We start from the raw sequence: 21,379 nt of genomic DNA on the forward strand, positions 1-21,379 counted from the left end.
ACTCACAACCCCATTTCGGAGGATCCGACGCCCTCCTCCGGCCTCCGGGGCACTGCACTTACATCGTACCAGCAAAACACCTATATACACAAAACAATTAAATATATATATTTAAATGTGTCGTGTCCCCTACTTAGCAACCCCAACTTCACGGAGGACTAAGCTACACTTCCGTAATACCCAGACTTGGTATGAGAATCCCAAGGGGGCGGGTAGCAAGTTAGAAGCCAGCCTGGACTAGGCAAGGAGACCGGTTTCAGAGCCTCAGCGTTCGTCTCTGGCCAGAGTTCATTCTCTGGGAACTGGACAGAACCGGAAGCGACGGAAGCTCGGCCCTGCACAGCACCAACCCCGCACCCACGCGAGCGCAGCCCGCGCCAGGTGACCGCCGCGCAGCCGAGGGGGAGGAGCCAGCCTGGCCGGCCCCGCCCCGCCCCGTTCGCGCGCCGGAGGGCGGGCCTCCGGTCACGTGACGGCTGCGCAGGTGAGCACCGCTTCCGGGTCGGGCTTTGGAGTTGCGGCCAGCTCCCGCTTCCACTCGCTCGGGTGCGCGGGAGACTATGGCGTCCTCCTCCGTCCCTCCCGCCACCGCACCCGCGGCAGCTGGAGGCCCCGGTCCGGGATTCGGCTTCGCCTCCAAAACCAAGAAGAAGCATTTCGTGCAGCAGAAAGTGAAGGTGTTCCGGGCCGCCGACCCGCTGGTGGGCGTGTTCCTGTGGGGCGTCGCCCACTCGGTAAGAACCGGCCCGGACTCCCGGCTTCTGACCCTCGGCCTGAGGGTCTCCTGGGTCCTCGCGCTGCCGCCTCTCCCCCGCCCGGCCTGGTTCCCAGCGCACCATTCCCGGGTGTCTCCCGGGCTGGCTTCTGGTGTAGACTCTTGTCTCTCCCCCTACCCTTTACTCCTCCCCTTAGAGTTCCATCTTCCCCCACCTGAAATCCAGCTCTGTTCCTTGACTCCTTCCTGTCAGGTCCAGCCCCAGGCTACAGGGACTGGCCAGGATCCGGCTGCAGCCAGAGGGACATTAAGGGGAGTGGCTCTGAAGGGTTATTGGTGAGGTCTGGGTGTGACAGTACGTGAAGCGTGTCTGGGTACTACTGCCTGGCCAAAGAAGTAGTTTGATTTCCTCTCCTCCTTGCTTTCGAGACCCAGTGCTTCACTTTCTAGCCTTGTCTTTTTCAGGGCATGCCTCTAGGCTGTTTAGATCTTCTAACCCTGCTTGCCCCTTCCAGAGATTGAGCATTTCAGAGAAGGTGCCTGACTCTCTGACCCTAGGGATGCACTCACTGAGGTCGAAATGCTATATATGCCTTTAGGCTTAACAGCGTCCCCCTTGTTGGCCGCAGTGATTTATCTGTAACCAGGGAAAGACTGAGGACCTGTGGTTGCAAGGACGTTATTGGTGGACTTTAGAAGCCGGAAGGGGTTTGGAAGGGTGCAGCTAAGTCCGATGGGCCCAGCACACCCCCTGTCCTGAGTATTTTGTGGAGGAGCCAAAGCTAGTGATGGTTTTCTCTGTCCTTCCATCGGGAGTAGGAGGCATGCAGCGATCTTGTGCATGACAGGGACTATTTTGGTTATCAACTACTTTGGGTTGTAGACATGATGTGTTGTGGAGGTGTAAGGGGGGTGAGGAAGAATGTTACATTCCTATTTTCTGATTGGAACATCCGCTGGCGGTCAGTTAGCTCCCTTCTGCCTTGGTTGCTCTTTCAGGGGTGTTATCTGTAGTGAGGATTCCTTTTAAGGCTCTTGCTGTGGGTCAGACTAGTGGAGATAAGGCTGCCTCAGCACCTTCCAGGTGACTTCCCCTTCCCTGTGGAGCAGGTACATACAGGGGAGGGGTTTCCTTTGGTAAGAACTGGAGGGATTACCTGTAAGGCTGGCCTCACGCTCTTTAGGCAAAATACTTAGGCGTCAGCACCCCGCTTTCCAGCCGGCACACATGTACCCCAAGTGTGTAGAACAGAGAAACTCCTCGAACATATGTCTTAGCGATGATTCAGCTTGCTTAGCAGGTGGTGAGGAGTGGGCAGGAAAAGCTGAATTTTAGGCTGGGAATCTCAAGGAGCTTTGCTTTTTTTTTCTTTCTCTCAGAAGGAATATGTTCTGTCCTCTTTTCTCCTGAGGACGAGAGCAGCTGCGTGCACTGCAGCATGTGGGATTTAGGTTAGACTGCAATCTGTAGCCTTTGTCAAGTGAGCAAACGAGAGCAGACATTTGTCTGTTCACTTAATAAGCGGTTCAGGACTGCTGTGTGCCAGACACTGTACCGGTTGAACCTGCAGGGTGCCGATTAGAAGGGGCCTTGCCCTTGCAGAGCCCAAAGCTAGGGAGAGGGACTTAATATAAGCTGGGGATTAAAGTTCTGTGCAGATGTACTGTTAGAGACGCGTGTGTGTGTGTGTGTGTGTGTGTGTGTGTGTGTGTGTGTATGTGTGTGTGTGTGTGTGTGTGTGTGTGTGTGTGTGTGTGTGTGTGTGTGTGTCTGTGTGCGCACGCACGCACTGTAGTACCAGATGAGAAAGGACAGGTAATAGTCTCTCCAGAGTTAGCGGGCTGCAAGGCTTGGGGACCCAGGGAACTTATGCAGCCTGCGTCCCACCGGCATCCTTCCTGACGTCGACTGACCTGCACCGAAGGAGCAGACCCTAAAGTGTTCGTCTTCTCAGAGATCAGCCCTTCTCCCTCCACCTCCGCCTAGGCAGGTGGCACCTACTGCTGAGAACTGGGTCAGAGTGATCTGGAAGTGTCCTTAAGTAAGGAGCTGCTCAGAGAGTAGGGACGTTTCACTCTGCATTGCTGTCAGCCCTTCCGACCTCCACTAACGCTCTGCACCTTAAAAATACGTTTTCTTTCCCCTAACGAAGCATGCAACTGTTTTGGGACTCTTTCCTTTCTTTTTCTTTCTTTTTTTTTTTTCTTTCTTTTTTTTTTTTCTTCTAGAATTTTCTCACAGCTTTAAAAATAGTCCCGAGTTGCTTGCAAGGCTTGCCAAATATAAAGTGGCTGTTGTGAGCATGAGGTTCCAAGGGGGCGGGAGTGTGAGGAGCCGTGTGAGGGTGGCTGACAGCAGTTCTTGGGCAGCAGATGGGGTAGGGCCCTTCTCTCACTTCCTGCAGATGTGCAGCCAGTCTCCTCAGGGAGCTCTGGGCTGCTCTCTCTCGACTCTTACCCAGACCAGGCTTCTCACGGCCTTCTCCTTGTGCTTCTCCAGATCAATGAGCTCAGCCAGGTCCCGCCCCCGGTGATGCTGCTGCCAGATGACTTCAAAGCCAGCTCCAAGATCAAGGTCAACAATCACCTTTTCCATAGGTGAGTGAGTGCTCCTCACCCTTCTCATGGTAACCTAGACCAGCAGAGGGCCGGCTGGCAAGGTGGCTCAGTGGGTAGGGAGATTGCCACCAAGCCCGGGGAGAAGGGTTCAATACCCAGCACCCATATGGTGGAAAGCCACGACGATGACCTCTGACTTGCAGATGAGCTTTGTGGTACACACAGCCACGCACCCTCACACAAACCCAAGTCAAAGGAAGAAAAAGAAACAAGGCCTGGAGTGTTGGAGCATGCCCTTAATCTCCACACTCAGGAGAAAGAGTCAAGCAGATCTTTTTGAGTCCATTCAGGGCTACATAGTGAGACGCTTTCTCAAAAAACAAAACAAAACAAAACAAAAAAACAGAACAGTAAATAATCGTAAGTTTTTAAATGGGTTAAAGGGTTTAGGTTTAAAAGTCAAATGCAAAATTACAGTTTTGTGAAAAAACAAAAACAATCAAAAAAACCATCTAAAGGCCAGCAAGATGCCTCAGCAGGTAAGAGTCGTTACTCCCATGTTTGACAACCTGAGTTCCGTCTCTAGGACACATGGTGGGATGAGGTGAACAGGTTCTGCAAGTTGTCTCCTGACCTCCACGCACATGTGTGAGCACACACACACACACACACACACACACACACACACGCACGCACACACAAATGAATAGATGCTTGGGTGTGGTGGTGCACACCTTTAAAATCCCAGCATTGGAAGCAGAGGCAGGCGGATGTATCTCTTGAGTTCCTGGCAGCCTGGTGTGCATATCGAACTACTGGCCCTCGTAGACTACATAGAAAGACCCTGTCTCAGAAATAAACAGCTAATTAATTAATTAATTAAAAATTTAAATTTAAATATTTCCAAAGTTACCTACATTCTTGTATATACACCTGCTCCCTCTCTTCTAGTCTGTTCCATCAAGTAAATACATTGAGAAGTTTTGTCATTAGCTTCTGATAGGGATTCCGTGACCAAAAACATTGCAACCTCTAGAGCCCCTCTAATACAAGATGATAACATTCAAAATACCAGTACATACTGCCAATTTTATTTGGGGGGGTTGTTATGGTTTTTTTTAAGATTTATTTATTTGTTTTATGTATATGAGTACCCTGTAGCTGTGTAGACGGTCGTGAGCCATCATGTGGTTGCTGGGAATAGAGCTCTGGCCCCCCTCGCTCCAGCCCAAAGATTTATATGGAAGTACACTGTAGCCATCTTCAGACACACCGGAAGAGGGAGTCAGAGCTCATTGCAGATGGTTGTGAGCCACCATGTGGTTGCTGGGATTTGAAATCAGGACCTTCGGAAGAGCAGTCAGTGCCCTTAGTCACTGAACCATCTCTCCAGCCCACAGGTTGGTTGGGTTTTTTTGAGACAGTTTTTTTTTTTCCTTTCTGTATAGCACTGGCTATCCTGGAACTCACTCTGTAAACAATCAGGCTGGCCTTGAACTCACTGGGATCCGCCTGCCTCTGCCTCCCAGTGCTGGGATTAAAGGTGTGTGCTACCACTGCCCAGCCATTTTAGGATATTTTATATTGGGCTTGGATTTAAGGAATGCTACTGTTTGGATGTACAGCGAGTCCTGCTTTATTCACACCATTGACCAGCAGTGTGACTTAGGCAGGTCACTCGGTCACTCTGAGACACTTTCCATCTCTATGATGTGTACCGTCCAAAGTGGTGAAAGGCTGAGGCTGGACCATCAGGATTCAGGGCCAGCCCCTACTGCATTAACATTTTGGAGCTAACCCTGGGCTATAAGAACGTGTCTCAAAAACAAAAGCAACCTGAAGACAGCTACGGTGTACTTACGTATAATAAATAAATCGTTAAAAAAAAAGGGGGGGGTGGCTGGAGAGATGGCTCAGCAGTTAAGAGCACTGACTGCTCTTCTGGAGGCCCTGAGTTCAAATCTCAGCAACCACATGGTGGCTCACAACCATCTGTAACGAGATCTGACGCCCTCTTCTGGTGTGTCTGAAGACAGCTACAGTGTACTTATAATAAATAATTAGATCTTAAAAAAAAAAAAAAAACAACTAAAGCAACAAAAACAAGTGAAGTTGGGGCTGGGGAGATGCGTCAGTAGTGAAGAGTGTCTGTAGGGCAAGCATTGAGACCTGAGTCCCTGGTAAACTGGACGAAGCTGGTTATGGCTACGTGTCCCCGTAATCCCAGCATTGGACAGGCAGCAGGAAGTGGATCTTGAGAAAATTCGGGCAGTGAGCTTATTAGAAATGGTGGGCTCTGAGTTCGTCTCAAAGCATAAAGTATGGGCCCCAGTGTTTGAGCACACACCACCATATAAATAGGATAAATACTTGACGGGGTCTTGTGAGAGTGAAACCAGGCAATGGTGTAAAAGTACTTTATGAACAGGTAAGCTTCATGTGAGTGTAGAGCAATACTGAGTTCTTACCTTGAAAACCTGTATTTCAGAGAAAATCTTCCCAGCCATTTCAAGTTCAAGGAGTATTGTCCCCAGGTCTTCAGGAACCTGCGAGATCGGTTTGCCATCGATGATCACGATTACTTGGTGAGTGTCTGTTGCGGAGTGAGGGTAGTCTCTGGCGACCAGAGTCTGTTGGCCATCATGATTAGAGAATTGAGAGCTGTGGGTAATGCTGTCACGTGTGTGCATGTCTGTGTGTGTGTGTGTGTGCCTGCCTGTGTGGTGTGTGTGGTGCCATGGGCATCTTTGAAAATGTATCAGAGGAGCTAGTCAAGCTGTTGTGGTGGGGCAGCATGTACATACATTTAGAGTTGACATGCAGTTGCACTCAGTCATGTGTGGTAACCGAATTAGGAGCCCTCACTGACTCTCTTCCACGGGTTTTACTGTATGTTATTTACTTATTGTGCGTTTGGGAGGCTTAGTGGAAGTGCACGTGTGGGAGTCAGGAAACCTCTCTGGAAGTCATTCTTTTCTTCCACCATGTGTGTTCCAGAGATTTAGTTCCAGTCATAGGTGTGGGGGCGAACCCCTTTCCCACTGAGCCTTCTCAGCAGGCTCCTGCAGACTTTCATCCTCTTTGAGAAAGGCTTGTTTGGCCCTTCTCCACCTATCTTTATAGGATGGAAAGAGGTGCTTCTAGCCTGTTCTTTGTCTGTCTCTAGGTGTCCCTCACTCGAAGCCCCCCAAGCGAAACCGAAGGCAGTGATGGTCGCTTCCTTATCTCCTATGACCGAACTCTGGTCATCAAAGAAGTGTCCAGCGAGGACATTGCGGACATGCACAGCAACCTGTCTAACTACCACCAGGTCAGGCCTCTCCAGCCCTGCTGTCCCACTGTGTGTGTAGCTGCCACAGCCCACAGCCTTCCTGCTCCTTGCCGTGGGCCATGTCTCTCCCTCAGACGCACTGCGCATCTTGAACACTTAGGAAGTACAGTGACACCAGAAGGGGTTCGCATGCCTGCTTAGGTCTGGCTTAACAGAGACTGGGATGTGTGTTTCCCACTGGGCACGCATCGTCTAAAAGCATTTGTTTGTTTTGTGTGCATGAGCACAGAGGTCAGAGGACAACTTTCTGGAGTTGATCATCCTTCCTCTGTGTGGTCCAGGGATCAAACCCAGGCTCCCATGACTGGTAGCATACATGCCACTGAGCCATCTCACTGGGCCCTCAGACCCTCAGAAATTCATTTATTTAAAACCTTTTTATGTTTATGGGTGTTTTGTCTGCATGCATGTTGGTACACCATGTGTGTGCCTGGTTGCCCTGAGGCCTGAAGAGGCATTGGCTCCTTTGGAACTGTAGTTACGGGCAGTTGTAAGCGACTGTATAGGTGCTGGGAACGAACCCACGACTCTGCAAGAGCAGCTGCTGTTCTTAGCTGCTGAGCCAGGGCTCCCGTCCCTAATATCTTTTAATTTTTATTTTTAAGCTGGGTGTGGTGGTCTTAAGCACTGGGGAGGCAGAGGAAGGCGGATCCACAGAGGGAGTTCGGGACAGCCGGGAATACACAGAGAAACCCTGTCTCGATAAGTGGATATCTACTGTGCTCATTTATGGCCGCACACGCTGGCATGTGGTGGCGACTGGACAGCCCCAGGAGCTGATTTTATCCTTTCAGTGGGCCCCGGGCTGAGCAAGCCGCTGCTTAGAGACACTCACTTATGGCTGCAGAGGTTAATCAGTGCACAAGGTGGCAGAGAAACTCCCAGGCAAAGGGAAGTGGTACTTGTTAGAGCACAGAGCCATGAAGGGGTGGGTTCTAGGACACTGCAAGAACCCTAGTGTAGCTGGGGTGTGGTGTCAGGAGACTTAAGCTAGAACCAGATAATGAAAGGGCCTATAAGTTGAATAGAAATTTGGGCATTATCCTGAAGGTAGTTTTCAGGAAACTGAAAATACTATTTAGAAACTCAGGGCTGGACATACAGCTCATACTCTGCGTGTATAAGGCCCTAAGTTCTGTACTCAGTGCCATAAACAAAAGACAGAGGAAGAGACAAGGCAGAAAGTAAGTCTCGGACCAGCCCTCTGACAGCGTGGAGAGCTTGGGTTGGAGAGGGCGCGGACAGAGCTGCGGGGCTGGTGAGAGTGAGGAGGGTGTGGAAGAGCCAGGCTGTGCGGCCTGTGAGGAGACCCAGGGTCAAGTCAAAGGAGCCTCCGAGTATCGATGACTGGGAAACAGAACAAGGAAGAGGTCTCTGGAGGGAGATGGTGCAGATCTGGACACGGCCTCCCAGTTCGTCCTGTTTCTGTTTCATATGTCTGAGATGACTGGGGTCTAGACGGAGAGTCCAGGAAGGAAGAATACATTAGGAGCTCTGCATCAGCAAGTGCTCACTAAAACCACTATCACCACTTAAAATCACTATGGTTTTGAAGGCAGACTATGGAGAGAGAGACACACAAGTAAAAAGAAATAAAATCTTTCTTAAAAATACAAATTTGAGCCGGGCGTGGTGGTGCATGCCTGTAATCCCAGTACTTTGGAGGCAGAGAGGCAGGTGGATTTCTGAGTTCAAGGCCAGCCTGGTCTACAGAGTAAGTTCCAGGACAGCCAGGGCTATACAGAGAAACCCTGTCTCGAAAAGCAAAAAAACAAACAAACAAACAAACAAAAAACCAAAAAAGCGAACTTGAAGAAGCAAGTAAGGTGCTGAGAAGGAGCCTAAGTGTAGACGGCGCGTTTGGATGACCGACGATGCCTTGGTACATCCCGTAAAGGACAAGGGACAGGAGGAGGGCAGGCGTCAGCAGGACCGAGTGCAGAGCTGAAGTGACCCAGCGACTGCAGTCTCTACTGGGTCTCAGCCGGAGAGTTGGACTTCAGTGATTTGCAGTTTCTGAGAGTAATGGCTTATTCCTTACTTTATTAACAGAGCGTATGTGTATGGGTGTTGTGCCTGCACACAGACATGTGCCACATGTGTGCCTGGTGACCTTGGAGGCTAGAAGAGTCAGTCAGATCACCTGGCACTGGAGTTCACAGACAGTTGTGAGGGGTGCTGGGAATCAAACCTGAGTCCCCTGGAAGAGCAGCCAGTACTCTTAACCACTGAGCCATCTCTCCAGGTCCCTGTTGATTACTTTTGTAAGATTATCTTCTGAGAAAAGTGGGCAGGGAACAGTTTTGTTTTTGTTTGAGACAGGGTCTCATATAGCCCAGGGTAGCACTGAACTTACTGTGTAGCCGTGGATGACCTCGGACTTCAGATCCTATGACCTCTACCTCCTGAGTGCTGGGATTGTGTGGTGTGGGCCACCACACAGGCTTTCTGACAGCTGGGCCCTATCCCCAGCCCAAGAACAGTGTTCTATTTGAAGGGGATCAAACCCAGGGTAGGATGGCCTTGGATTTATACCTCTCTCTCCTCAACTGCCCACCCGTCAAGTTCTGGAATTACAGACATGTATTCCTATACCCAGATGAGGAATTCAAACAGTGGGCTGGACTGTAGTTTACCTGGTAGAGCACTTGCGTAGTGTGCATGAAAACCAGCCCCAAGTAAACCAGGTGTGGCAGCACAAGCCTCTAACCCCAGCACGCAGGAGTGTGAGAAGTGCAGGGTCATCCTCAACTACAGCCTGGGCTACCTGAGACCCTGTGTCAAAAGGAGAAGAAAATTCAAATTCCTAGCCAGGCTCCTGTGGAGTGAGGAAGACCAAGTGTTAATTTGCTTTATTGCTAGTAATTAATAATATAACAATAAAAATATTGTTATATTTCACGTGTACGGGTGTTTGGCCTGCCTGTATGACAGGCAAATGTCTGTTGTGTACATGCTGGGTGTCTGAAGAGGTCAGAAAAGACCTTTAGATTTCCTGCAACTGGAGTCACACGTGATTATGAGCCACTTGAGTCCTCTGGAAGGGCCATCTCTCCACCCCAAGTGTTCAGTCAGCGTTATCAGAGGACAGTCTGGCAACATCTGACTCCAACTCAGAAAACAAAACAGACACGGGCTAAAGAGTCGGCTCAGTGCTGAGGAGCACCTGCTGCTTCAGAGCACTCACTAGGTGATGTCAGGTGGCTCCAAAGGACCTATCCTGGAGCATTCACATGAACACATTCTATTTATTATATGTGAGTACGCTGTAGCTGTCTTCAGACACTCCAGAAGAGGGAGTCAGATCTTGTCACAGATAGTTATGAGCCACCATGTGGTTGCTGGGATTTGAACTCAGGACCTTTGGAAGAGCAGTCAGTGCTCTTAACCGCTGATCCGCTGATTCATCTCTCCAGTTCCATAAATAAAGATTTTAAAATAGAAGTCTTTGCTGGGTGTGGTGGCACATACCTTTAATTCTAGCATCTCTGAATTTAAGGTGGGATCTGTGAGTTCAAGACTGGCCTGGTCAAAACCTTGTCTCAAAAAACCAAACCAAAATCAAGACAAAACAAAACCACTGAAAAATTTAAATAGCCTGGTAGTGGTGGTACATGCCTTTAGTCCCAGCGCCTGGGAGGTAGAGGCAGGTATCGAGTGAGTTCCAGGACAGCCATGGCTACACTGGGAAACCTATCTCAATCAATCAATCAATAAATAAACAAACAAACAAATAAATAAATAAATAAAGTAAAAGCAAAACAAAGGCTAGAGAAATGGCTCAGCTGTTAAGAACACTGGCTGCTCCTCCAGAGGTCCTGAGTTCAATTCCCGGCACCCACTTGGTGACTCCCAACCTTCTATAGTGGGATCTGATGCCCTCTTCTGTCACACAGGCACACATGCAAATAGAGTGCTCATATACATAAACAAACCTTCTGAAGCAAAAAACAATCCAAATTGACTGCAGATCTCCTCATAGACATTTATAGTACAGGAGCCCAGCCCACCAAGGAGAAGTAAGTCCAAGTTTAACCCTGGCTCTGTGACTTCCTTGTGCAGAGCTTAAGACGATAATAACAGTACCCTGCCGTCCTTGAACAATTATAAAGGTAGCCGGGTAAAGTGGCTCTTTCCTCTAACCAACATTTCGAAAGTGCAGACAGGAAGATCAGGCGTTCAAGACCAGCCCTAGCTATGTGGGACTCAGTTTCAAACAGCAAACGAAGAAATGAAAAGGTGAAACGGGAAAGGGAGCTTAAAGTTAAGATGGTTGCAGGCAGAAGCCGGGAGGTGTCTGCACTGCGTGGTCTCATGACTGCAGCCTCTGTGTGAGGCTTGTGCCTGACTCTGGGCTGGAAGCGCCTGCATTCCTGTCTCTGCACTGATTGTGTGTCTCCCAGCCAGCCTTTCTTATCCCTTTCATTTTCTTCCCCAGTACATAGTGAAGTGTCATGGCAACACACTTCTGCCCCAGTTCCTGGGCATGTACCGAGTCAGCGTAGAAAACGAAGACAGCTACATGCTTGTGATGCGCAATATGTTTAGTCACCGTCTTCCTGTGCATAGAAAATATGACCTCAAGGTAAGAACGGGATAACCTGGGCTAAAGGAAAGACTGCTCATGGCCTGAGAATAGGGGTAGCCTTGGCAGGGCACTGGGTAACCTAAAGGAGCGATACCTGGATGCTCCTCTGGCCACTGCTTCTCACTTAGTGTCTGGTCTCTTCACAGGGCTCTCTGGTGTCCCGGGAAGCCAGCGATAAGGAAAAGGTAGGATTCCCTTTAGGGGATAGCTGTGAGGGATGGACGGATGGACGGACAGACGGATGGATGGGTGGGTGGATGGATGGACGGACAGACAGAGAGATGGATGGATGAATGGATGGACAGATGGACGGACGGACGGACGGACGGACGGATGGATGGATGGATGGATGGATGGATGGATGGATGGAAGGGGCCTCCTTAGGATGAAGAAGCAGTTCTCCATACTGGGTACTGGCTGCCAGATGTTTCTGCTTCCTTAGACTCCTGAAGGGGAACTAGATGATAAACTGCTGACGCTGGGGCAGCAGGCTCGTCTGTGGCCGGCTGGTCTGTGCAGAAGGTTTGGGGATAGGCAAGAACCAGGCAGGCGCTCGGAGCCACGTGCTCATTTCCCACACCTCGTCCTGGGCGCCTGTGCTCCAGCAGCTGTTTATACTGAAGAGGAAGGAAGTAAAGTCAGTACTGTGCGGAGGGTATTGACTGCTGTCCTAAGCAGACAGTGGTGGGTGTGGTCTGAGGCACAGCTGGCTGTGTGAGCCCAGGCAACTGGTGGAGATGTGGCCTCTGCTCTCTTCACGGCCTCTGAAGTGGAGAGAGCCCGGGTGGAGGCAGGGATCTCTTGATATGGGATGAATCCCCCAAACTTCTGTATTCCTATTCTAGGTTAAAGAACTGCCAACACTGAAGGATATGGACTTCCTTAACAAGAACCAGAAAGTGTACATTGGTGAAGAGGAGAAGAAAGTGTTCCTGGAGAAGCTGAAGCGAGATGTGGAGGTGAGCAGGGCGCTTAGAGCTGTCGCTCATCTGACGTAAAGAACGCTCGCTTCCATTCGTGGTACAAGGTTTCTCTTGCCTTCGTTTGGGGGCACGGGTGGTTCTGAGTGGAGGGTTGGGGTGAACCAGGACAAACCCCTAGGCTCATCAGTGGCTGAGGAGTGGGTGGGGCTGGCTGCTTTAGGTTCCAGGACTTGGGCACTGGTGCAGTGGTCCGCCATGACCCGTTTCTATAGTTTACCTAGGAGGCCCTGAAACCAAGAAAGGAGATGTATGGGTGGTGGAGTTGGTGGAGATGTGGATTTCTGACTTGTCTGTGGCTCTCAGTTTCTAGTGCAGCTGAAGATCATGGACTACAGCCTTCTGCTGGGCATCCACGACATCATCCGGGGCTCTGAACCGGAGGAAGAGGGGCCCGTGAGGGAGGAGGAGTCAGAGTGGGATGGGGACTGTAACCTGACTGGACCTCCTGCTCTGGTGGGCTCCTATGGCACCTCGCCTGAGGGCATTGGAGGCTACATTCATTCCCACCGGCCCCTGGGCCCAGGAGAGTTTGAGTCCTTCATCGACGTCTATGCTATCCGGAGTGCAGAGGGTGAGAGAGAACCTGGAAATGTTAGCGGGGCGGGGTGATGGGATCCTTGGGAGACAGAGACCAGGGTGGTGGGTGGACATACCACTTACTTAGCTTTTCACAACAAAATTGTCTTCTGGGGAAAAGGAGTTGGCACTGTTGTGCCCTGTCCTCATCGCTGGCCTCTGTCCCCAGGGGCCCCCCAGAAGGAGGTGTATTTCATGGGCCTCATCGACATTCTGACCCAGTACGATGCCAAGAAGAAAGCAGCTCACGCGGCCAAGACCGTCAAGCACGGGGTGAGAGGGAGGGGAGGAGGAGAGAGGGGAAGAGGAGGGATGAGGGAGGGGAGAAGTGCTCCTCTGACAGTGCTCTCTTCCCACAGGCAGGGGCAGAGATCTCCACTGTCCACCCTGAGCAGTATGCTAAGCGATTCCTGGATTTTATCGCCAACATCTTTGCCTAAGAGGCGGCCTGACTCCAGGGTGATTGCTGCTTTATGTTGGAGGTGGCGGGTTCTGAGAGGCTTAGGGGAGCTGGATCTGGCCATTACTTCTCTTCTTCCCTAAATTCAGACTGCAGGCTCCTTCCATCCGAATAACTTGGTCCTGGGGGTAGGGTCTCCCCGCCCCAGACGTCCCCCGTCCTTTCTCCCCTAGTCCATTCTCTGCCCTCCCTCCTTGCCCCCAGGAAGCCCTCCTGCTTCATTAGTGTTACTGTCGACTCAGGATCCTAAGTGCCTTGATCTTTAAAAAAACATCTTGTTTCTATGGAATAGGAGGATCTGGGGGTAGGGTTGTGTGCCGTCTTCGGGACCTGACTGGACAGTGGACGTGGCTCAAGCAGCTGCCCTGGACGCGCTCTGCTGTGGAGAAGCTGAATGTCTGGATTTCGCTGATACCTTATGGGCCGCTTTGTGGTGTGCTTTCTTCCTGGGAAGCCCCAGAACGGAGGGCTTTCAGGACACTCCAGATGTGGGTGCAGGCATTCACACACGGACAGTCTGGCCTGGAGGTCAGGTGGGGAGTGGTCAGCAGGCTGGCACCTCACAAGGCAGGACCTAAGCAGACTTTTGTGACTATGCAGAGGATGGAGAAGGTCCCTGTCGCGCATCGACTGTTCCATTCTCCCACCCATCCCACCTCCACCTCTTCCCGTGAGCACTCTGGTTGCAGGAGCCTAGAGGTCGGCAGTGCCCGAGCTTAGGTGTGAGACTCGGGCTGCGCTGCCCGCCCTGTGCCTTGCGGGGAGCAGAGGCCAGGAGGACAGGTTGGAGTGTGGGGTTCATTCCCTGTGTGACACCCTTTCTTCCTGTCTAGTCACTCCTGGGGCTTCTTTCTAGCAGAGGGGAATAGCTCCATCTGGTCTGTCTCCATAGTTTCAGGAGGATAGAGATGTCGAGCCTGGGAACCTCCCCATCTCCAGGACGAGTGCACCCAGCACTTCCTCCCTCCTTCTCAAAACACTTTTCTGGTTGGAGTTGTTATTCTGTCCCATCTTCCACTGCTACTGTGTCTCCCAGGGGACAGATGGCCTTCTTTGTCATCTCCACCCCCAGAGAGGAGTCAGAGCCATAACTCAGTTACCCAGTCCCCTCCAAAGATAGCTGAATATTAATGCACGATATCCTCAGGATGTAGAGGAGCCGCTAGGCATGGCAGGTAGCTCACCTAGCTCGTGCCTATAAACCCAGCACCCAGGAGGCTGAGTCAGAATTACTCCAGAGAGGTCGGGGCCAGCCTGGGCTACTGAGTGAGACCTGGTCTCAGGAAAACTCAAAATAGATTTGGGCTTGAGCTCTGGAGATGGCAGCAGAGTTGTAGTGTGCTTGCCTAGTGTGTTTGCCTAGTGTGTACTCTGGGGTCCGCCCCAGCACCACCTGCGCACCTGACTCCCGGGCTTGGGAAATAAATGGTGGTAAGGAGGATCAGGCATTCCAGGTCATCTTCAGTTACTCGGCCAGGTTAGGGCCAGCCAAGGAAACGTGAGACTATCTTGGGGAAAACGAAGCTAAGAAGAGATAGATTGTCTTTGTCTCTGCCTGGAGCCTTTGGAAGCAAGACACTCGTCCTTGCTGTTCCTCACCCCCGAGGAGCTTGGAGCTCTGGAGGTGGGGGTGGGCACTGAGGGCGAGGAGCTGCTTTGCTGTGTGATCATGAGGTCCTCAGGGAGAAGCCCACCCCTCTGCACCAAGGGAAGCAGCAAGAGGTGTGCCCAGTCGGGGTGGGAGGGGCCTGGCGGGTCTCCCATCCCACAACCAACCTTCCCCCCCCCAACCCCCTGTTGAATGCAATAAAGTGACACCAGCAGCTGTTCTTTACAACTGGGTTTCTGACCATGAGGTTGTGGTCATGGGCAGTAGTGCCATCTTCATTTATTGCTTCTGTTTTCCATCTATTTCGTTTTGTTAATAAAATATCCGTATTTACTCCCAATATCACAATAAAATAAATTATTTGATCTAAATCATTCACAGAAGTTTTTTTTTTTGTTGTTGTTGTTGTTGTTGTTGTTTTTAAAAACTGAGGAATCCATCCTGTGTTTAAGAGGTACAGAGACCAACTGAAGAATACTGGCCTTCAAGGTGTTGCGCTCCTGAGTGTATGTGTGTGTGGGGGGTGGGCAGGTGGGTGTTCTAAGAGGACTGAGGAGTTAGAGGTGTGGGGTTGACATGGGAGCAGAAAACATTGACCAACCTGTAGACCTTGAGCACTAGTGGTGGCCTGTGGGGAGTGAGATTGTGTCCCTCTTCCCTACGCTCTGGTTCCTCCATCTGTTAACCCTGGTGGACCTCTCTCGGGTACCAGCTCTGTGGGAAGGAATTTTCGGCACACCCAGGCTTCCTGGGAAAGCTGTCTGCCTAGAGGGCAGGATGAGTCCAGCAGGGTCCTGGGAAAGTGATGGAGTGACCAGTCCTCCAGGGCGGAGGGGATGGAGAGGGGTGGATGACGTGGTGTTGCTAGTCTGGGAGATTCAGTGCGTCTTGGCTGAAGAGGTCTTTCGGCTGGTGGAAAAACCTGGCTTGATGTGGCCCCAGGGACGTGAAGCTGGAGGAGGCGGAGCCCGCTCTGACGGGAAGCACAGCGGAGCAGAGCTTTTTTTTTTCCTTTGGGAATTTTTAACTATTTGAGCCACGTACTTGACACTAACATTTTTAAAGGATCTATCCACCTCATAGTCTGCACCGACCTGTGTCCCTATTTGTGGAAAACTAGTCACCAGCCCCCCATCTGGCAACAGGCTGCGCGGGGTTGGGGGGGTGGGGGAGAAGGGGTCACCGGAGGTAACAATCTGGAAGGAGGCATGAGTTGAGGGAGGGGATTGAAGTAGTTTAGTCACAGGGTTTATTTTGTAGTAACAATGTTTTCCTTTTTACTAAAACTTCACATCCAACATATTCCAGCGTAAGATTTCAAAAAATGGCCCTCCCCTCCAAATCCATATACCCGTCCCTGCCAGTTCCTAAAGGTGCCACGCAGTTGGCTGGGAAGAAGTGGGGAGAGGGCTCCTCCAGGAGGGGGAAGCCAAGAGAGTGGCTTTTCTAAGGGATTTAACCTCCTACCCTCGGCTACATAACGCCACCCCTCCCTCCAAAGACTGGAACTGCGCCTCCATTTTTGTTTTGGGGCAGAGGCAGGGGCTCCCGGGTAGGAGGGGGTCAAAGGAAACGGTGATCATCACCCGCCAAGGGGAGGGGTGCTCTCCCTTCCTTTCTCTCAGTCTGCACCCCGGCATCCCCTTCCACCTTCTCGGGGTCTCCCCTCCACCCCCCGCCCGCCCCTTGTTGCTAAGGCCCGGACCGTCATCCCAGCAACAGCCTCAGTCATGTGACCGGCAATGGCGGCGCTGACGAGAGGTAGGTGAGCCCGGCGCCCCCACACCCACCGCGTGCCCCCCAGGCCGGGTCCGCACCCTCACAAGCCCCCCGCTTCCCTCCGCCCCCTCCTCCGCCATCGGCCCCCCACGCGCGCGCGGCGGGAGAAGGGGGTGCCCTCGGGCCCGGGCCCATCATCTCTCCCGCACCTCCAGCCCTGGCCTCCATTTGGGGGTTCTGAGGGCCGCAGTCGGGTGGACGCACACCCTCACCAAGCGGCGGGACTCCGGGGCTCCCTCGAGTAGGGCTGCGGGAGCTGGTTTTGGGTTGGATGGATCCGGGGGCAGTCTGGGGGAGAAGGGTGGGGGTGCCTCAGTGGACACCCCCCCAGGGGACCCTTGCCCTTCCTCGCCGTCCCTGACAGCGGCCGCTGTCTGGAGGAAGAGGCTGGTCTGGTGTCCGGCCTGGTTTGCCCCAGAGGAATGCTAGACCCAGACTAAACTGTGGCCCCGCCTCCTTGTGCTGTGCCAGCAGGACTTGGAGCTAGGACACCTAGATCCTGGGTTCTCTCTGGTGGGGAGGGGGCATTTCACCGTGCACAGACCATTCGGGTTGAGACTCTAGGTTTTCGTCTCAAGGATCCTATGATGGAAGCACAAACGGACAGCGGCTTCTTTTTGGATCACAAGGAATTGAGGTCACATTAATGGCCCCTCTTCCTAATTGAGCTGCACTTACTGTTGTGGGAAAGGCCCTGGAGCTGACTGTGTGACAGGGCTCAGGGGAAAACCTTGGGTTCCTCTAGCAGGGCTCCTGCTTGATTTGCAGCTGACAACTGCTCTGCAGGCACTGGGTTTAAAGGTGACAATGAGAACTTTGTTATTGCGGGACTGCTAACACTTTGCTGGCATCCCTAACAGACTTCCGGCTCTCAAGGAAAAGGTCCCTGTCAACAACAGGGACTTGAACTATTCGAGAACGGAAAGAAATGAGGCAGGAGAAATGAGGCATGAGCATAGGAGATATTTCTGTCAGTGTAATCTGAGGGAGGTGGCATCCACGACCTTCATCCTGTGAGGCCTTTCTCCCTCCTTCCTGTCTTTATCAGCACCTAGGATCTCCCTCTGCACTGGGGGAAAGAGAGGCGCTGGCCTGGTGAAGTGCCTCGAGCAACTTGGAGAGGCTTCTGCAGGGGAGGAGAGGAACTAGCAGAGCGGTTTCTCTCTGGGCTGGCTGAGGAAATGCTATCATAACTCTTTACCTTCCTCGTCCCCAGCTCTAGCCAGCTGAAGGTGGAGGTGGAGGGACTTCTGCTACCATTGTCCCCGTGGCCTTTTCAGGTACCCATGCTCCTCCCATGTTCCACGAAATCCCAACCACCTAGTACCCCTCCCCCAGGCTCCTGGCTAGTTCAAGGGGCCTGTGGGGATTGGAGAATAGCTTCTTACTTTCTTTTCCTTTCCCATCCCACCAGGTCACAGGATCTCCGAGTATCAGGGGGACAAGAGAGCGGCCTGCATGCCAATTCTAAGCTCCTCAGGATCAAAGTGAGCAAACGAAGGAGCGATGGGGGTTCTGGGGTCCCGGGGTGGGGTGGGGGGTCTCCTTCACTTTGGAGGAAACTTCTTTTTTCCACCTTGAGGGGAAGGGGCAGGTTGTTGTGCTCAAATGAAAGAAGCAAGCATGGCTGGTGCTTGACTGAGGTGACGGTGACATGTGGAAACTTGTTCCCAGAGGGTGCAGGGACTATGGGACAGACGCGGAGGTAGAAAACCAGCATGCAGGCAGTGGGGGGGGTTGGCTTTGAGGAAAACAGAGGTGACACAGGGTCTGGAAGGGGCATGGAGTAGGAGGCACTTTTATCTGTCACCTGGGGACTCCGCACTCTGAGTCCCTTTCACCCCTGGGGGGCAGTGTCGTTCGTCCTGTCCAGAATGGCGGCCTGTGGAGGCTCCTGCAAGAGCAAAGTGACCGTCTCCAAGCCTGTGTGGGACTTCCTGAGCAAGGAGACCCCAGCCCGGCTGGCCCGGCTTCGGGAGGAGCACCGAGTGTCCATCCTCATAGATGGCGAGACTTCCGACATCTATGTGCTCCAGCTGTCCCCACAGGGTCCTCCCCCAGCCCCTCCCAATGGGCTCTACCTGGCCAGGAAGGCTCTCAAGGGGCTCCTGAAAGAGGCCGAGAAAGAGCTGAAGAAAGCTCAGAGGCAGGGGGAGCTCATGGGCTGCCTGGCTCTGGGGGGTGGAGGGGAGCATCCTGAGCTACACCGCCCAGGCCCGCCTCCTCTCCGAGCAGCCCCACTCCTGCCCCCAGGGGCAAGAGGGCTCCCCCCTCCTCCTCCTCCCCTGCCCCCTCCGCTCCCTCCTCGGCTCAGAGAGGACGCTGAAGAGCAGGAAACCACCTGCCCCATTTGCCTGGGGGAGATACAGAATGCCAAGACACTGGAGAAGTGCAGGCACTCCTTCTGTGAGGGCTGCATCACACGGGCCCTGCAGGTGAAAAAGGCCTGCCCCATGTGCGGCCGATTCTACGGGCAGCTGGTAGGCAACCAGCCCCAGAACGGGCGGATGCTGGTCTCCAAGGACGCCACCCTCCTGCTGCCCAGCTACGAGAAGTACGGCACCATTGTCATCCAATATGTCTTCCCGCCTGGTGTCCAGGGGGTAAGAGATCACAGTCCCTACCTGTTGGCTTCCTTCAAGTTCACTCTGGTGTAGGGGGGATGGGGGAAGGCAATGTAGAGAGTATGTTGTTAGACATGGTGTGCTCTTGCCGTCTCCCAGCATGCCTTATGACTTGGTGTTCTGGAGCTGTGGGGGAGGGGTCACCTTGATGCCTGGCTGTTTTATTGCCATGACCCATGGGGCCGATGTAAAACTCAGGTGTGAGGGCTGGACTGTAGCAGCTCAGTGGTAGTTCATCATACCGGCCTCCCTGCGTTCAGTCCTCGCCCTCAAGAAAGCCAAATCAAACATGGGAAAAAAAAAAAAAACAACCCTAAAACCAGTTATGAGAGAAAGGTTGCCCACTGGTACTCTGACTCATGTGGATGTGACAGACTCTTCATGGAGGCAAAGCCTGGGGTCAGAGACCCGGGTGAAGGAAGGCACAGCAGGAAGGGACCTGGCTGCGCTAACCATTGGGAGTGCTGCTCTGTTGCAGACTACGGGACAATAGAGCTGAAGGCAGATGTCTTCCTGCTGGACAAACAGTCATGTCCAGCCGGTTCCCAGGGACAGAGAAACTCTGAAGAAAGAAAAAAAAAATGGAGAGGAGAGGCAGATGCAGTAGTATTTTAGGAAGAGGAGGGAATGAAAAAAGATACAATCTTTCTTACTTGTTGCAGTTGTGCTGACTTATCTGGAAAGTAACTTCCATCGCTTCTGAAAGACCATTTGTCCCTGAATTGAGACTTGAGGGATTAACAATAAGGACTGTGTCCAGAAGCAGCCTCTTGCTGCCCAGACTCCCAAGCCCTCCCCTCCCTGGAAGGCTGTCTGTCAGTCCGCTGGGAATGCATGGACAAAAGTCAGGGCAGACTGACGGACCCCTCGCTGGTGTCCAGGCCCTTGAGACAGCCAGCTGTTCTCTGCCTTCTCTTCCCTCAGGCTGAACACCCCAACCCAGGAGTTCGGTACCCTGGTACCACACGGGTGGCCTACCTCCCGGACTGCCCCGAGGGCAACAAGGTGCTGACCCTGTTCCGAAAGGCATTTGACCAGCGTCTCACCTTCACTATTGGCACGTCCATGACTACAGGGAGACCCAATGTCATCACTTGGAACGACATCCACCACAAGACCAGCTGCACAGGGGGACCCCAGCTGTGCGACTCCTCATCTCCCTCTCTATGGCTTCTCGCTTTCACCATTTCTAATTCGGGGAGCCACCCACCCTCTCAGTCTGTTTTCATCCTGGTCCTGACGTGTTGAGCTTAACACCTCCCCTCGCCCCGACCCCAAAAGCATATTCTGACTGGGTTATCTTCGTTTTGGAGGTCCCTCCTCATGGGAAGTGGGAGGGGTCTGAATTTGGCCCCCCACTGAGCCACTCAAAATAAGGGTGGGTAAGGACAATCAAGTCCAGACAACTAACTCTGATCCTCATGTCTCTTTGCCCCAGGTTTGGGTATCCGGACCCAACCTACCTGACTAGGGTGCAAGAGGAGCTGAGAGCCAAGGGTATCACAGACGACTGAAGGATGGACGGAAGGACGGACGGCTCCTTTGCCGAGGCCCCACGCTGTCCTCTACTAGGATCCAAGGAAGCCTCTGCTCCTCTCTCTGCCCCAGCGCCACCCATGAGGGGATATGTCTGACTGGGGTGGAAGCTCAGAGGGGAAGGGGACAGTCCCTTCCCCTCCCCGCCCTTGGCCAAGTGCTTCAGTGCCCTTCGAGCCACTCCCCTGTGGCAGAGGCCGGTTTCCAAGGCTCCCCTCCCCACACTCCGTGTACATATTCTCTCTGCCCCTGCTTCTCCAGTGTCCTTGGCTTTCCCTGGTATGTACCGTGCTCCGGTGGCTAAGCTGAGGAAGGGCCTGGCTAGGAAGGATGGGGTCTCTTGAGCTCCAGCCCCTGAATACTGTCTCACCTCGGACTGATATTAGCTGCCTCCCCCAGCCAGCTGCGTGTTAAGATAACAGTAGTCCTACCTTAAGGGATCCTTCTCTCTCTCCCGTGTCTGTCTCTGTCAGTCTGTCTTTCTCTCGATCTTCTCTGCCCCTATAAGGAGCCTCCTTACCCCCCACCCCCAAATCTGGAATTGCTGCCAGACTGTAGCTTTTAATTTAATAAAAATAAAGTGAAATATGCAACTCTATGCCACACCCGTTTTCTGTTC

The 21,379-nt window shown here is 52.5% G+C and overlaps 2 protein-coding genes across 4 annotated transcripts; both read left to right on the plus strand.

Annotated features, from left to right (window-relative positions):
• The first annotated feature begins 465 nt into the window (after window positions 1-465).
• On the plus strand, window positions 466-15,195 carry Pip4k2c (phosphatidylinositol-5-phosphate 4-kinase type 2 gamma). 2 transcript variants are annotated; one of them, XM_052165275.1, is made up of 11 exons: window positions 466-734; window positions 3,216-3,313; window positions 5,763-5,859; window positions 6,441-6,584; window positions 11,044-11,190; window positions 11,340-11,378; window positions 12,039-12,152; window positions 12,480-12,747; window positions 12,922-13,025; window positions 13,112-13,211; window positions 13,505-15,195. In XM_052165275.1, the coding sequence occupies exons 1-10, from the start codon at window positions 561-563 to the stop codon at window positions 13,190-13,192; spliced, it is 1,266 nt and encodes a 421-aa protein (XP_052021235.1). In that variant the 5' UTR covers window positions 466-560; the 3' UTR covers window positions 13,193-13,211; window positions 13,505-15,195. The 2 variants fall into 2 exon arrangements, with proteins under 2 accessions (XP_052021235.1, XP_052021234.1); XM_052165274.1 differs by having other exon boundaries at window positions 13,112-15,195.
• Window positions 15,196-16,361: 1,166 nt separating this feature from the next.
• Dtx3 (deltex E3 ubiquitin ligase 3) lies at window positions 16,362-21,358 on the plus strand. 2 transcript variants are annotated; one of them, XM_052165273.1, is made up of 6 exons: window positions 16,366-16,582; window positions 17,817-17,880; window positions 18,015-18,087; window positions 18,455-19,203; window positions 20,149-20,366; window positions 20,663-21,358. In XM_052165273.1, coding segments are annotated over exons 3-6 (1,044 nt in total). In that variant the 5' UTR covers window positions 16,366-16,582; window positions 17,817-17,880; window positions 18,015-18,086; the 3' UTR covers window positions 20,739-21,358. The 2 variants fall into 2 exon arrangements, with proteins under 2 accessions (XP_052021232.1, XP_052021233.1); XM_052165272.1 differs by having other exon boundaries at window positions 16,362-16,582; window positions 20,149-20,722.
• Window positions 21,359-21,379: the final 21 nt, after the last annotated feature.

This window comes from Apodemus sylvaticus, chromosome 20, assembly GCF_947179515.1.
Source record: "Apodemus sylvaticus chromosome 20, mApoSyl1.1, whole genome shotgun sequence".
NCBI lineage: Eukaryota > Metazoa > Chordata > Mammalia > Rodentia > Muridae > Apodemus > Apodemus sylvaticus.